General features: G+C 37.8%; 1 protein-coding gene across 1 annotated transcript in view; it reads left to right on the top strand.

The window, feature by feature from the left end:
• LOC150075250 (uncharacterized) overlaps positions 1–15,929 on the top strand; it is a 68,928-nt gene that overhangs the window by 28,484 nt on the left and 24,515 nt on the right. Inside the window, exon 3 of the mRNA XM_090388413.1 lies at positions 3,358–3,458. Within this exon, the coding sequence (XP_090244539.1) occupies positions 3,358–3,458 (101 nt within the window). The remainder of the gene's footprint in view (positions 1–3,357; positions 3,459–15,929) is intronic.

Genomic DNA, 15,929 nt, shown 5'->3' on the forward strand with positions numbered 1-15,929 from the left:
CCTTCCTCAGTTTGAATTTGTGCCCCCTCATGTGTTTCTGGTCTAAGCAAGAGGAAGAATCCCATCAGAATTGAGTTTGCTCAATCCAATCAAAGCATTAAATGCCTCAATGAAATCGCCTCACAGGTGCCTAGTCTCCGGATGCTGCAATTTGCAGAACTGAAGTCTTTCTTGGTAAGGGCACCACTTTGTTCAGCTTACCAATCTCGTTTCCCTTCTCTGTACTAATTTGAGTAGCTCCACATCCTCCCTAAAATGAGGCCTCCAGACCTGTATTCAGTAATTAAGGTGTGGCCTGGCCCATTGCCTTATACAATGGAATAATTTCCTCCTTATTCCTGCTAGCAAAATTCCTGCATATCATTGACAAAACCCTATTAACTGTCCTGGCAGCCTGTCTACATTGCTCAGAGAACTTCATATCTGACTGCACAATTACCCTCAGGTCTTTTTCATTTTCCACTACTCTGAGTATAGTCCCACGCAGTTGGTACATTACCCTGGGGTTACTGCTACCCATATGCAGTACTCAACATTTATCAATGTTGAACTTCAATTGCCATTTCTCATCCTGTCTGCCTAACTTTCCTAGATCCTGATGGAGTAGCATACTACTAACCTTCATATCATCTGCAAACTTGGAAATTAAGCCTGATATGCCTTCATCAATATCATTGATAAATACTGAAAACAACAATGGGCCAGACACCAAACTCTGGAGAACTCCACTAATAACATTAGTACACAAAGAACAATATCCATTGATTACCACTCTGTCTTCTCCTGTTTAACCATCCCTTTATCCATAGTAGCAACTTGCCCTTAATGCCATACTGCTCCAATTTGTACAGCAGTCTTCCCTGTGAAACAGTATCAAAAGCTTTCTTGAAAACGAAGTATATGATATCAAGATAATTTTTTGTATCCCGTTCCTTTGTGGTCACATTATAGTATCCACTCAAACTGGTCAGACAAGATTTCCCCTTAACAAATCCATGCTGAGTTTGAAGTATAATTGTGGCCTTGATGATCCTGCATTACTTCTCTTACCAGTGACTCCATTATTTTCCCTGGAACAGAAGTTAAACTAACAGGCCTGTAATTACTCATGCCACCCCTTTGTGAATTGGGGATACACCGATACATCTCCAGTCTGCAGGGACATCCCCTGAATCCAAGGTTGCTCTTGTAATTGTGCTTAAGAGTCTGTACTTCCTTTGCTGCCTCCCTTAATATAACTGGATAGACCCCATCCATCCCAGGTGCCTTTCTTATGTTTAACTTCAAAATTTCTCTTCCACTTCCCTCTCAGTTATTACAAAATCACTTAGCTCCCTGTTAGAGCTTGATAAATTTCTAGCATACCCTTCCCTAAACAATTCCTCATGTATATATATAGATGCAAAATACTCATTCAGTTTGTCAGTAACCTGATGAGGATCATGAACAGTCAAATCATCAATATTAAGTGGACCAATCTGATTTATCCCCTTCCTTCGACAGTTTACATGAGTAAAGGAGTCTTTGCTGTTTTTATTTGCATCCTTTGCCAAAAATTTCTTGTAATCTGCCTTTGCTTACCTGACATCCTTTGTAACTTGATTACAGACTATTTTATATCTACTATAGGCTTCTTTGCCACCGAAGAATTTATATGCATCCCGCTTAAGTCACTATGTAGATGCCTAGTGCCCAGAAATTGAAATTTACAGAATCTGTCTTTCTAGGTAAGAATATAGTTTTCTGACTTCTCTGCACCCTTTCCAACAAAGCTATGTCCATTCTAAAATGAGGGTTCTAATCCTGTCTGCAGTATTCCAGATGTGGCCTAACCATTGCTTTATACCAGGAGTGGCCAACTTAATTTATGATGCGATCTACATTTTTTCCTTCAAAATGTGCCACGATCTACCATCTCAAAAAAATTCATTGCACAAGGTGCACAAATCAAGGGATGACTGTATATTTAAAATTTGTTATGATCGACCAAAATTAAATCCACGATCAACTCATTGGCCACCCCTGCTTTATACAATGAAATAATCACCTTTTTTTTTTATTCTTACTGACACAGTCCTGTATATCATCAACAGAATCCCATAGGCTGTTCTAACAGTATGTTTCAATGCTCAGAGTATTTCATGTTGGACTGTACAATTACCCCTAGATCTTTTTCATACTGTACTACCTTGAGTTTGATACCAACCAGATGATATGTTATTCAAATAAACCTCAATTATCATTTTCCAGTCCATTTGTTGAGTTTATCTAGATCCTCTTGAAAGCATCATACTCTGATTATTGTTATTAACCACTGTGACCAACACTGTATCATCAGAAAACTTAGACATCAAACTTACATAAAATCACTAATAAATTACATCAGTATCATTAATAAATAATAAAATGATTAAGCAGCCCATAACTGATCCCTGTGGAATCCCATTTATCACATTGGTTGCCTTATGGCTCTACTCAAGGTCAAGATGATTATGCATTACTTCTTTAAACATTGGACTGGAGATACCTGGGAAATGGAGACAGAAATTAGACTGACTGTACTCCATTATACTAACTATTTTATTATTTTCAATATCATTTCAGCTTGTGATAGTTTTAGACCAATAAAGGTGATATATCATCTTGCTGGTTTTGCAGAGTTTTTGACCTCTGAAAATTTCTTCCAGTCATTTTGTGCAATTCATTTGTGATAACTATGTGTGAAAAGAGACCTACCATCTCACTGCCATTTTGGAGTTATTCCCTTTCTTGCAATCAGTCTGTTTACCTTGTATAAGGGCAGATTCTATTTATATCCTTAAAATTTGGTACTTCTGTTTGGTTGGTGGATGCATTGTATTTTTTTTTTTTTTTGAGCCCTCACTAAAGGACATTATTTATGGTTTAAAGACAATACTTGTCAATTCTGGACTCTGTTAAATTTTTCTCATATGCATTAATTATTAATAAACACAGATCTTTGATAAAACATAAAATATGTTTTGACGAAGAGATAACTTTGTGTGAAAAGAGACCTACCATCTCGCTGACATTTTGGAGTTATCGCTCTTTCTTGCAATTAGCCTGTTTACTTTGTATAAGGGCAGACTTTATTTATCTCCTTAAAATTTGGTACTCCCATTTGGCTGGTGGACACAATGTACTGTGTCCACCCAGCCAAATAAAGGACATTTATTTATAGTTTTAACATAATAATTGCTAATTCCAGCCTCTGTTAAATTTTTCTCACTTGCATTAATTATTAATAAACTCAGATCTTTGGTAAATAAAATATGTTTTGATGAAGAGAGATTTTATCTTATACTTATTTACTTTTACTTTTTTTCCATCCTACAGAGTAACGATCCTTCTTTTTCATTTCCAAGTTCGTGTGTTCATCGTCGCTATTCGGAATTTGTCTGCTTGAAACATCTTTTGAAATTGCACCATCCTACTGTGTAAGCAAGCATTTATTTATTTTAATTTGTTTTATAAGTTTTAGTTCAGTAGATTCTCTTCAACTTTTAGTTGAATACTGAATCCAAAATATGAGTATTTTAAGCATACTTGTTTTATTTTCACTTAAAAAGAAGGCCAAGGTATTACCTTGAAGTCACTTTTTTATTTAATACTCTGCTATTCATGGGTACCTCTGACACAGTTTAACTTTGTCATTTGATGTTTGCTGCAGAAGTAGAGAACGTCAAATAAACCTCCTGGATTAAGAACGTCTATACATCTGTGCTTAGATTAAATATTGACTTAGAGTCTATTAGTAAAGACGATTAGATTAACATTAGATTACATCTCAAATAATATTAGAATGCTTATTTAATTCCTTCCAGTTTAGACAGCTAATAAGAATATCAAAGAGCTAAATGGTTTGCAAACTCGAGAGCACTAGTGGTTCTGCTAACAATTCTCAAATCACTGAAATGACTGGAAGATCATATTTAAAAGTGAGCAAGGTACCAGAAACTAGCGGAACATCTCCAATTATACAAAAGGCAGTAATATTCGAAGTTATTAAATTCTTAGCTATAGTCCTTATGCAGGACTCCCACAATGTCCTTAATAGTGCAATCCTACTAAAACCTACAGCAGATTCAGCTTGTTGTTCATAATCTATGTACATGTTCATATTCCTGGGGAGGACAAAATAAAGGACAATTAAATATAATGATAAATGCCCTTCTTATGAATTTTCAGTGTTAAAAATCCAAGAAAGTAAACTTCTGAATAGTCCATATATGTGCTTTTGTGGTGCAGGCAGATATGAAGTTCTCTGAGCAGTGCTGACCAGCTGCAAGGACAGCTCATGGGGTTTTGTCAATGATATACAAGAATTTTGCTAGCAGGGTTAAGGAGGTGATTATCCTATTGCACTAGTTAGACCAAATTTTGAGTACTGCACACTGGTCTTGAGGCCTCATTTTAAGAAGGATGTGATCTGTCTGTTGGAACAGGTGCAAAGAAGGGCAATGAGACTGGTGAAAGGAATGAAAGGGTGGTCTTAACAAGAGAGGCTTCAGTTCTTAAAATTGCAACCTTTGGAGACCAGACATCCTTAAAGTAATCTGAATCACCTCACAGATAAAGCCTTCAACACCTCAGTCAGCTGAGGTGTTTAAGGCTTTAGATGGATTGAGAAAGCTCAATGGTGATAGCAATCTTCATCAGACTACACACATGAGGGGGCATATATTCAAATTGAGAAAGGATGGTTGCAGGACAGATGTGGGTAAGTTTGTCTTCAGCCAGTGGATTTTTGATTGTTGGAACAGACTTCCATCTGGTGTTGTGGAAGTGAGTAGTTTGAATAAATTCAAGAAAGAACTACTTGTCCATCCCCTTTAAAATTAGAGGGGATGGAGAAGTGATCGGAAGAGGGTTTTTCTGGCTAATGCTTTATTAAGCTTCATTGCATCATTTTCCACTACTAATACTAATATTATGAAGTATATAATAATAATAATAATAATAATAATAATAATAAATGCAATATTACTGTTATTTGACATAATGAAAATTATTTTTATAATAACACTTTGGGAAAGTATTTTTTGACTTTGCTATTAACACAAGAATTTCTAACCATAGCATTAGTCTTCTATTGTTTTTGTGTAGCAGATCACTCATGATCTTTCAGCATTCAAAATACATTACACATGTATCAAAACCTTTGGTCATTTTAAGCAGTTTCACTGACATGGGGAAAAAATTTGACTGAATCAATAAAGCAAACTACTACGTACAGAATAAACCAGCCAAATTAAATTTTTTTTCTCCATTACTTAATTTTCTTTCAAAAAAATATGCCACAGAAAACAGTATAATTTAAAGCATTTCTTGTTTAAAGTATTGCTTGCTTATAAAAGGGATTTTTTTCTATCATAAATGTGATTCAGATATAAAATTATTTATCACCTTTGTATGATTTACATTTTTATCCAGGTGCAGGCCACAATGCAGTTACTTAGTTTTATGTTCTTAAAAATGCCACTGTATATGTGGCACACATAGCATATAAGAATATTTTAAGGAAAGTTGTCGAGGTATTTGTTCCTTTTCTAACGTACATGTTTTGGGGGACTAGGGTCTACCTTATGGTATGAATTTTTGTGAGGAAGTAACATAAGGCTATTAAAGATGGGGGTGAGATGGAATGATGCTAAGAAAATTACATCATTTAATCATTAATAATTTTTTTAATAAAAATATTAAAGTATTTGCCGATTCCTACTGGACCTTAAGATTTTCTGGATTTTAAGTATTACAATTAAATTTACAGGCATCGAAAAAAAGACATCTACCGCAAACAATTGAAAGAATAAAAAAAGCAAAAAATACTCCATTTCTGTACTGCATCTTATTATATCGCACTGTGCTGTATCAACAGAAAAGTAATGTATAGCACATTGAAAATTATTATTATTATTATTGCACAACAGAGAAGAAATAAAATAGAAGATAATTTCTTCTTCCATTTACAGTTGATGAAATAATGCAAAAACTTTCACACTCACTCTGCAGAGGTCCCATTGCCAAGTTTCTTTAATAATGAAACCTTTTCTATAATGAGAGATTACTGTACAAGATGGAACATATCAGGGTCTCAGGTAAATTTTTCAGATGGATCACAGGGTAACTGCAGAAACCAGAGGGTTATGACAAATGTTACTCTGCGGATTGGTCTAACATTAGAAATGGGTTCTCTGAGGATCAGTTGTGTAACCACTAATTTCTGATTTTGTTTATAAATGACATTAATGAAAGGATAGAGGGTGTGATGTCAAAAGTTAGCATTAGTAGAGACATATGATGCAAGAAAGCAAGCTTGTGCAGCATCAGCCAAAAAAAAAAAAAAAAAAAAAACCACTCCCACTTCACTCCTCCGTTCGTTCGAAATACCTGTCCAGCTGAGCCTTAAATTTATCTAGGCTATCAACTTCCACAACAAGGGATGGAAGTCTGTTCCACCAACCAACTAACTACCCACTGGCTAAAGGCAAATTTCTGCACATCTATCCTACATCTGTCTTTCCTCAATTTGAATTTATGCCCTCTCAGGTGATTATTCTGAGCAAGAGGAAGAATCCCATCAACATTGAGCATGCTCAAACCATTCAACGCTTTATACATCTTTATCAGATCACCTTGCCGGTGCCTAGTCACCAGACACTGTAATTTGCAAAACTTAAGCCTTTTTTCGTAAGAGCAACCCTTTGTTCCATTCACTAATCTTGTTGCCCTCCTTCTCTGTACTTGTTCCAGCAGCTCTACTTCCTTCTTGAAATGAGGCCTCCAGACCTGTATACAGTACGCAAGGTGTGGCCTGACCATTGCCTTATACAAGGGAATAATCACATCCTTATCCCTGCTAGAAAAATTCCTGTATATCATTGAGAAGACACCATGAGCTACTCTTGCAGCCCATCTGCACTGCTCAGAGAACTTCATATCTGCCTGCACAATTACCCCCAGGTCCTTTTCATTCTCTACCACTGTCAGTGTGGTACCACAGAGTTGAAACATTACTCTGGGATTACTGCTTCCCATGTTGTCAATCTTTACATTTGTCAATGTTAAACTTCATTTGCCATCTCTCAGCCCATCTGCTCAACTTTTCTAGATCCTGTTGCAGCAGTGTACTGTCATTAGTGTCATTAACAACCCTGTCAACCTTCATATCGTCTGCAAACTTGGACATTGAGCCTGATATACCATCATTAATATCATTTATAAATTCAAAAAACAACAATGAACCCAACACTGAACCCTCATGGACTCCACTAATAACATTAGTCCACGAAGAGCAGTGTCCATTGATTACCACTCTCTGTCTTCTTCCACTCAACCATCCCTTTATCCAAAGCAGCAATTTGCCTGCAATGCCACGCTACTCCAATTTGTGCAGCAGTCTTCCATGTGCAACAGTATCAAAGGCCTTTCTAAGATCCAAATATATGATATCAAAGTTATTCTTTCCATCCAGCTCCTTTGTGACTACATTATAGTATTCAATCAAATTAGTCAGACAAGACTTCCCCTTAACAAACTCATGTTGTGTCCAAGCTATAACTGAAGTCTTGTCTAGATGAACCTGCAATGCTTCTTTAATCAGTGCCTCCATTAATTTCCCTGGAACAGAAGTTAAACTAACAGGTCTGTAATTACCTGTGTCTCCCTTTTATTCTCCTTTGTGGATTGGGGTTACATTTGCACATCTCCAGTCCATGGGTACCTCCCCTGAGTCCAGGGAAGCTCTCATAATTATGGCTAAGGGTTTGCTTACTTCCTTTGCCACCTCCTTTAATATAACTGGATAGTTATATTCTGCTATCTAGCTTACTGCCAGAGTTGAATACACCTCTGGCATTCCCATCCCTGAATAACTCCTCATGTGTGAATGTCAATGCAAAATATTCATTGTTTGTTGCTACCTGAGCAGGATCATCAACAGTTGAACCATCGATATCAAGTGGACCAATCTAATTCATCCCCTTCCTTCTAGAGTTTACATAAGTAAAGAACTTTGCTGTTTTTCTTTGCATCCTTTGCCAAAGATTTCTCGTAATTTGCCTAATCTAGGCAGATTACGAGAAAGGGTTGAATTTGAAAGTGTCTGAAATTCTGCCCAGACACGATAGGAGGGAGTATATGATGAGAGCCCTGTCGATCAATTCGGCCCTGGAAAGATTGTACAGGGCTCAAGGGGTAGAATTTTTTACAGCCTGGTCTGTACTTGTTAACAGGAGAGACTGCTTCTACAGGGATGGGATACACTCAAATAGAAAGGGTGCAAGAATGTTTGCTGATGCTATCGAGGCAGTGTTAGGTGGGTCGGAAAACTGCTAGATTGGGGGGGGATACAAGGACTAATAGATTAACAGTAGCCACTGGCAGAGGCGAAAGTGATTCTTGCACTGCTTCTATTGGAATGAGCAGCAGCCTGGAAAATAAGATGCAGGATATTTCAGAGACTGCTGGGAATCATGGGGGTACAAGTGAACACATGGGTTGTGTTAGGGTGGCTAAGAGGAACAGCAGGTGCATGTATACTTGCGTGTACACCAATGCTAGGAGTTTAGTAAATAAATTTGATGAATTTGAGGTATTGCTCAAAACATCAAAGGCAGATATTGTTGGGATTTCAGAGACGTGGTGTCACACAGATATAAGGAATGCAGAACTGGAATTTGGGGAGTACAATGTCTACAGAAAGGATAGACAGGATAGGAAGGGAGGAGGGGTTATGCTATTAGTTAAGAAACACATAAAATCCAAGGAAGTGAAGCCAGTCGACGTCGCTGGACAGTGCGGTGTCGAGTCAGTTTGGTGTGACATAAGCATTGGGAGATCAAAATTGAGAGTAGGAGTGTGCTATAGGCCTAATGACTCTGATGAGTATAATAAGAAACTGTACAGAGAAATAGAGTGGGCCAGTAAATCAGAGAGTCTTATAATGGGGGATTTTAATTTCCCAGATATTGACTGGAATTTGGGGGCTGGTCACTCACACATTAGCAAGGCTTTTGGGAATTTATTGGATGATTATTTTCTACATCAGCATGTTCGGGAGGCAACTAGAGGGAGTAATACTTTTGATTTGATTATCAGTAGTGATTCTTCATGCATTAAGAATCTGCAGATAAATGAACCACTAGGTGGCAGTGATCACAGTGTTCTGAAGTGGGAGTTACTCAAAGAGGTAACTACCATTAGGGGTAAAGGGAAGGGGTGTTGCTTTCGTAAAGGCGACTACAATGGCTGAGACAGTATTTAAATTCTATACAGTGGGATCAACTGATGATGTTACCAACAGCAAATTCAAAATGGGAAGCATTCAAAGAACTTATCTTGGAAGCTACTAGGCTTTACATACCAACTAAGAAATATTTTTCAGGGTTTAGGCCTAAATGGATGTCAGATGAACTAATGAGGCATATGGCAGAGAAGAAAAATGCATGGGATACATACAAATTAACACGTGACACAGAAGCCTATGATAGATACAAGTTGATCTGTAACCAAGTTACAAAGGAGGTTAGGCAGGCGAAGGCAGATTACGAGAGATCCTTGGCAAGGGATGCGAAGAAAAACAGCAAAGAGTTCTTTACTTATGTAAACTCTAGAAGGAAGGGGATAAATCAGATTGGTCCACTTGATATCGATGGGTCAACTGTTGATGACCCTACTCAGGTAGCTAACAAACTAAATGAATATTCTGCATCGACATTCACACATGAGGAGTTATTCAGCGAGGGGAATGCCAGAGGTGTATTCAACTCTAGCAGTAAGCTAGAGAATCTTGTAATAACTGAGAGTAAAGTGGAGGAGAAATTGTTGAAGATAAACACAAGAAAGGCACCTGGGGTGGATGAGATCTATCCAGTTATATTAAAGGAGGCAGCAAAGGAAGTAAGCAAACCCTTAGCCATAATTATGAGAGCTTCCTTGGACTCAGGGGAGGTACCCATGGACTGGAGATGTGCAAATGTGACCCCAATTCACAAGGGAGGATCAAAGGCTGACACAAGTAATTATAGACCTGTGAGTTTAACTTCTGTTCCCGGAAAATTAATGGAGGCACTGGTTAAAGAAGCACTGCAGGATCATCTAGACAAGACTTCAGTTATAGCTCGGACACAGCATGGTTTTGTTAAGGGGAAGTCTTGCCTGACCAATTTGATTGGATACTATGATGCAGTCACAAAAGAACTGGATGCAGGGAATAACTTTGATATTATATACTTGGATCTTAGAAAGGCTTTTGATACTGTTGCACATGGAAGACTACTGCACAAATTGGAGCAGTGTGGCATTGGAGGCAAATTGCTGCTATGGATAAAGGGGTGGTTGAGGGGGAGAAGACAGAGAGTAGTAATCAATGGACACTGCTCATCGTGGACTAATGTTATTAGTGGAGTCCCTCAGGGTTCAGTATTGGGTCCTTTATTGTTTTCTGTATTTATAAATGATATTGATGATGGTATATCAAGCTTAATGTCCAAGTTTGCAGACGATACGAAGGTTGGCAGGGTTGTCAAGGACACTACTGACACTATGCTGCTGCAACAGGATCTGGAAAGGTTGAGCAGATGGGCTGAGAGGTGGCAAATGAAGTTTAACATTGACAAATGTAAAGTACTACATATGGGAAACAGCAACCCCAGAGCAACGTATCAACTCTGTGGTACTACACTGACAGTGGTAGAGAATGAAAGGGACCTGGGGGTGGTTGTGCAGGCAGATATGAAGTTCTCTGAGCAGTGCAGACGGGCTGCAAGAGTAGCTCATGGTGTATTGTCAATGATATATAGAAATTTTTCTAGCAGGGATAAGGAGGTGATTATTCACTTGTATAAGGCAATGGTCAGGCCACACCTAGAGTACTGTATACAAGCCTGGAGGCCTCATTTCAAGAAGGATGTAGAGCTGCTGGAACGAGTACAGAGAAGAGCAACAAGATTAGTGAATGGAACAAAGGGGTGCTCTTACGAAGAAAGGCTTAAGTTTTGCAAATTACAGTGTCTGGAGACTAGGCACCAGCAAGGTGATCTGATAGAGGTGTACAAAGTCTTGAATGGTTTGAGCATGCTCAATGCTGATGGGATTCTTCCTCTTGCTCAGAATAATCGCCTGAGAGGGCATAAATTCAAATTGAGGAAAGACAGATGTAGGATAGATGTGATGAAATTTGCCTTTAGCCAGCGGGTAGTTGGTAGGTGGAACAGACTTCCATCCCTTGTCGTGGAAGTTGATAGCCTAAATAAGTTTAAGGCTCAGCTGGACAGGTATTTCGAACGAACAGAGGGGTGAAGTGGAAGTTGTTATTTTTTATTTATTTATTTTACTTTATTTTTTATTTTTTGGCTGATGCTGCATAAGCTTGCTTTCTTGCATCAAATGCCTCTACTAATGCTAATGCTAACCTCCTTTGTAACTTGGTTACAGACCAGCTTATATCTATCATAGGCTTCTGTGTTACATGTTAATTTATATGTATCCCATGCATTTTTCTTCTCTGTCAAATGTCTAATTAGTTCATCTGATATCCATTTAAGCCTAAATCTTGAACAATATTTCTTTGTTGGTATGAAAAGTCTAGTGGCTTCCAAGATTAATTCTTTGGATGCTTTCCATTTTGAATTTGTTGGTAACATCAGTTGGTTCCACCGTATAGAATTTAAATACTGTCTCAGACCACCGTAGTCACCTTTACGAAAGCAAAAACCCTTCCCTTTACCCTTGACGGTAGTTACCTCTTTGAGTAAATCCCACTTCAGCACACTGTGATCACTGCCACCTAGTGGTTCCTTTATCTGCAGATTCTTGATGCATGAAGAATCACTACTGATAATCAGATCAAGAGAATTACTTCCTCTAATTGCCTCCCGAACATGCTGCTGTAGAAAACAATCATCCAATAAATCCTCAAAAGCCTTGGTAGTGTGTGAGTGACCAACCACAAATTCCAGTCAATATCTGAAAAATTAAAATCCCCCATTATAAGACACTCTAATTTACTGGCCCACTATTTCTCTGCACAATTGCTCATTATACTCATCAGATTCATTAGGCCTATAACACACACCTACTCATTTTTCCTTTCCCAGTGCTTATGTCACACCAAACAGACTCAACATTGCATTGTTCATCAACGTCAATTGTATGCACCTCTTTAGATTTTGTGTTTCTTAACTAACAGCATGACCCCCTCCTCCCCTCCTGTCCTGTCTATCCTTTCTGTACACATTGTACTCCCCAAATTCCAGTTCTGCACTTCTTATGTCTGTGTGACACCATGTCTCCCCAACAATATCTGCCTTTGATGTCTTGACTAGCACTTCAAGCTCATCGAATTTATTAACTATACTCCTAGCATTGGTGTACATGCAAGTATACTTGCACCTGTTTCTACTCTTAGTTACCCTAACATGGCCCATGTATTTACTTGTTCCACTATGACTCCCAGCAGTCCTGGAAATTCCCATTGCCTTACTTTCCAGGCTGCTGCCCAATTTCATTTCGATAGAAATAGTGCAAGAATCACTTTTACCTCTGCCAGCAGCTACTGTTAATCTATTAGTCCATGTATCCCCCCAAGCTAGCAGTTTTCCGACCCACCTAACTCTGCCTTGATAGCATCAGCAAAATATTCTTGCACCCTTTCTATTTAAGTGTATCCCATCCCTGTAGAAGCAGTCTCTCCTGTTAACAAGCACAGACCAGGCTGAGAAAAATTCTACCCCTTGAGCCTTGAACAATCTCTCCAGGGGCGAATTGATCGACAAGGCTCTCATCATATACTCCCTCGTATCGTGTCTGGGCAAAATTGCAGACACTTTCAAATTCAACCCTAACTCATGGCTTTTTTCAGTATTGTCTTGTACTTGTTAAGTAATTTTACCGGTCTCCTACTCTTAATATCGTTAGTGCCAATGTGTTCAACAATATCACCCTATATGCCCTTAAAAGATGGTATCTGCCCTACAGTGTCATCAACCTTTTCCCCTGGCAGACATACCCTGGTCCTGTTCTATCTATCCTTTTTGCACAATAATTAGGCCTAGTACAACAGTATCAAAGGCTTTTCTAAGATCCAAATATATGATATCAAAGTTATTCTTTGCATCCAGTTCCTTTGTGACTACATCATAGTATTCAATCAAATTAGCCAGACAAGACTTCCCCTTAACAAACCCATACTGTGTCAGAGTTCCCCATTTCCCTGACAATAGAGTCACCTACCACAACTAGTTCCTTTGGAACCAGCGCATTCTGCCTTGGGGGTTGCCACTGTTTTTCGTGATGTTCAAGTGCAAGCTCTGCCATTGATGTGGGCAGCTGAGAGCCTGATGGGCCCCCTCAATTTAAATCCTTCAAGGGCATCCACCCTGTCCTTCAAGCTCTCATATAAGCCCATAAGATCCCTTTTGTTTTCTAGCACCATGAGATGGTACCACCCAGTTGTTATGCTATTCTGCAATTACAGCTACCCATATGCAGTGCCTTGCATTTATTAATGTTAAACCTCAGTTGTCACCTCTCAGTTAATCTGCCTAACTTTTTTACTTTTTTTGCAGTAGTACACCATGATTTCTGTTATTAATCACCCCTGATAACCTTTGCATCATCTGAAAACTTAGACATTAAGTGATATGCCTTCCTTGGTATCATTAATAAATATTTAAAATAATAAGGGGCTCAAGCACCAAACCCAGAGGACCTTCACTAAAAACACAAATCCAAGAAAAGTAATGCCCATTAATAACTACTCTCTCTCATCTGCCACGTTACCATCCCTTTATCCACAGCAATAACACCTGTAATGCCACTCTGCTCCAATCTGTACAGCAGTCCTTCATGTGGAACAGTACCAAAAGCTTTACTGAAATCTAAGTATGTTACAGTATATCAAAATTAAGTTTCCCATCCAGTTCCTTTGTTACTGCATCATAGTAGCTAATTAAATTCGTCAGGCAATATCTCCCACTAACAAATCTATGCTTGTATTGCCTTATAACTACATTCTTGTCAAGACCTGCATTGCTTCTTTAATGCCTAGCTCTATTATTTCTCCTAGAATAGAAGTCAAGCTTACAAATCTGTAATTACTTCACTGTTTGATCCCATTTATGAATAGAAAAGACATATGCACATCTCCAATCTGTTAGAAAACCTCCCTGATTAAAAAGGGGACTTTCATAATTATGGCCAAGTGTTTGTCTTTTGCTGCTGCTTTTAATACAATTGGATAGATTTCATCAGCCCCAGGTGTCTTATTTACTTTTAGCTTCAACAATTTCTCTTCCACTTTTTCTTATTTATCACAAAATCATTTAGCTCCCAGTTATAATTTGTTATGCTTCTGGCATCTTCATCCCTAAAAATATTTTCAAGTATGAATATAGTGCAAAATATTTATTCAGTTTGCCAGCAACCCGAACAGCAATGCCATTCATATTCAGTGGACCAAGGTGATTCATCCCTTTCTTTCTCGTGTTAATGTAAAGAAGTTATTCCTACTTTTCTTTGCATTATTAGCTATAGACTTCTCATAATCTGTCCTAGCATGCCTAGCCTACTTAGTGACTTGATTTCTGTGTTTTCTGATAATCTGTAAGCATCTCATGTATTTCCTTCTCTGGAGATTTTACCACTGTTCCATAAAAGAAAGTTGAGATCAGTTTATTCCTTTTCAGCTAAGGCATTTAAAATTGGAACAGAATGGACAGTTAAGAGCCTATTTATTGAAAAGGAATTTTATTCAAGTGAACTATAACAATTTAAAAATAGACTACTTACTTTCATATTAGCATATTTTTTGCTATTTACGGTTCTTTTGTTCATATGCCTACACTCCTGTGATGAACATTTCGTTTGAGACATGTACAATGTTTTTTTTTTTTTTTTTTTCCAGCTGGAAAGAACAATACTAATATTAATGGGGAAAAGCCTTAAGTCAGGAATAAGATTCATAAAAATTCTTTAAAAGACTGGCTAAACAGGAAAACAGAAATTTAATATTAGGCAAATGTAAAAATATAAAAACACACATCTAATAATGTACAATTAAACCTGGATAAAGTATAAAAAGAAATAAAAAAAAATATACACAATATATAAAACATGCTAGGGCTAGGCATGCAAAGTGGTGTAGCCAGGGTAGGGTCAGCAGGCAACACTGTACCCCCTGATGCCAAAATCTGGTATTGTTGCACTTTTTTAGCATTGGGCAATTGGTGCCTTTTTTTTTTTGTGAATGTACCTGCTGACAAAAAATCCTGGCTATGCTACTGAAATGATGTCTTCTTCAGCCAAAATTCTTAAACACTACAGTGATATAACAGGAGCAATGAAGGATAATGGGTGTGCCTGCATATGAAAACCACGTGTATAAACTACATCTGCCCCACCTTTTTTAACATGAGCTAATACATAGAATGTAGAGACTATCTGCTTTACGGTGTTAACTATACTACTCCACACCCTCTCCTCCCTCCATCCCTGGCTGGAATTTAAAATAATGGTTTTTTGGTCTGAGTGAATCTTAGTACTTTCATTTCTATTACCTATTATTTCTTGGTCTGTTTTGCTTTATGTGCATAGGTTCCAACTAATGTTGGTATTGGCTATTGCAAAATGACAACTTTTTTTAAAGCAGATTTCATAATTTTTATCAGAAAAAAAGCAGGTTTTTTTTTTTTTAAATCCTGACACTGGTCTTAAAATTAAATTTCAATGAAAACATGCATATTTTGTATTAAGATAAAGCATATGATTGTTCACTAGCAAGAGCATCCTCAACATCTAGCTTTCTGTCTTGGATTTTTTTTTGCTGTTTGATTTGTGATTTGATTTGATTGTCTGTTGGTAATGTCTAGACATCACCACTGATTATCATTACTTCAAGGAAGATGCTG

Source organism: Mastigoproctus giganteus, chromosome 14 (assembly GCF_048544385.1).
Source record: "Mastigoproctus giganteus isolate SK-2022 chromosome 14, ASM4854438v1, whole genome shotgun sequence".
NCBI lineage: Eukaryota > Metazoa > Arthropoda > Arachnida > Uropygi > Thelyphonidae > Mastigoproctus > Mastigoproctus giganteus.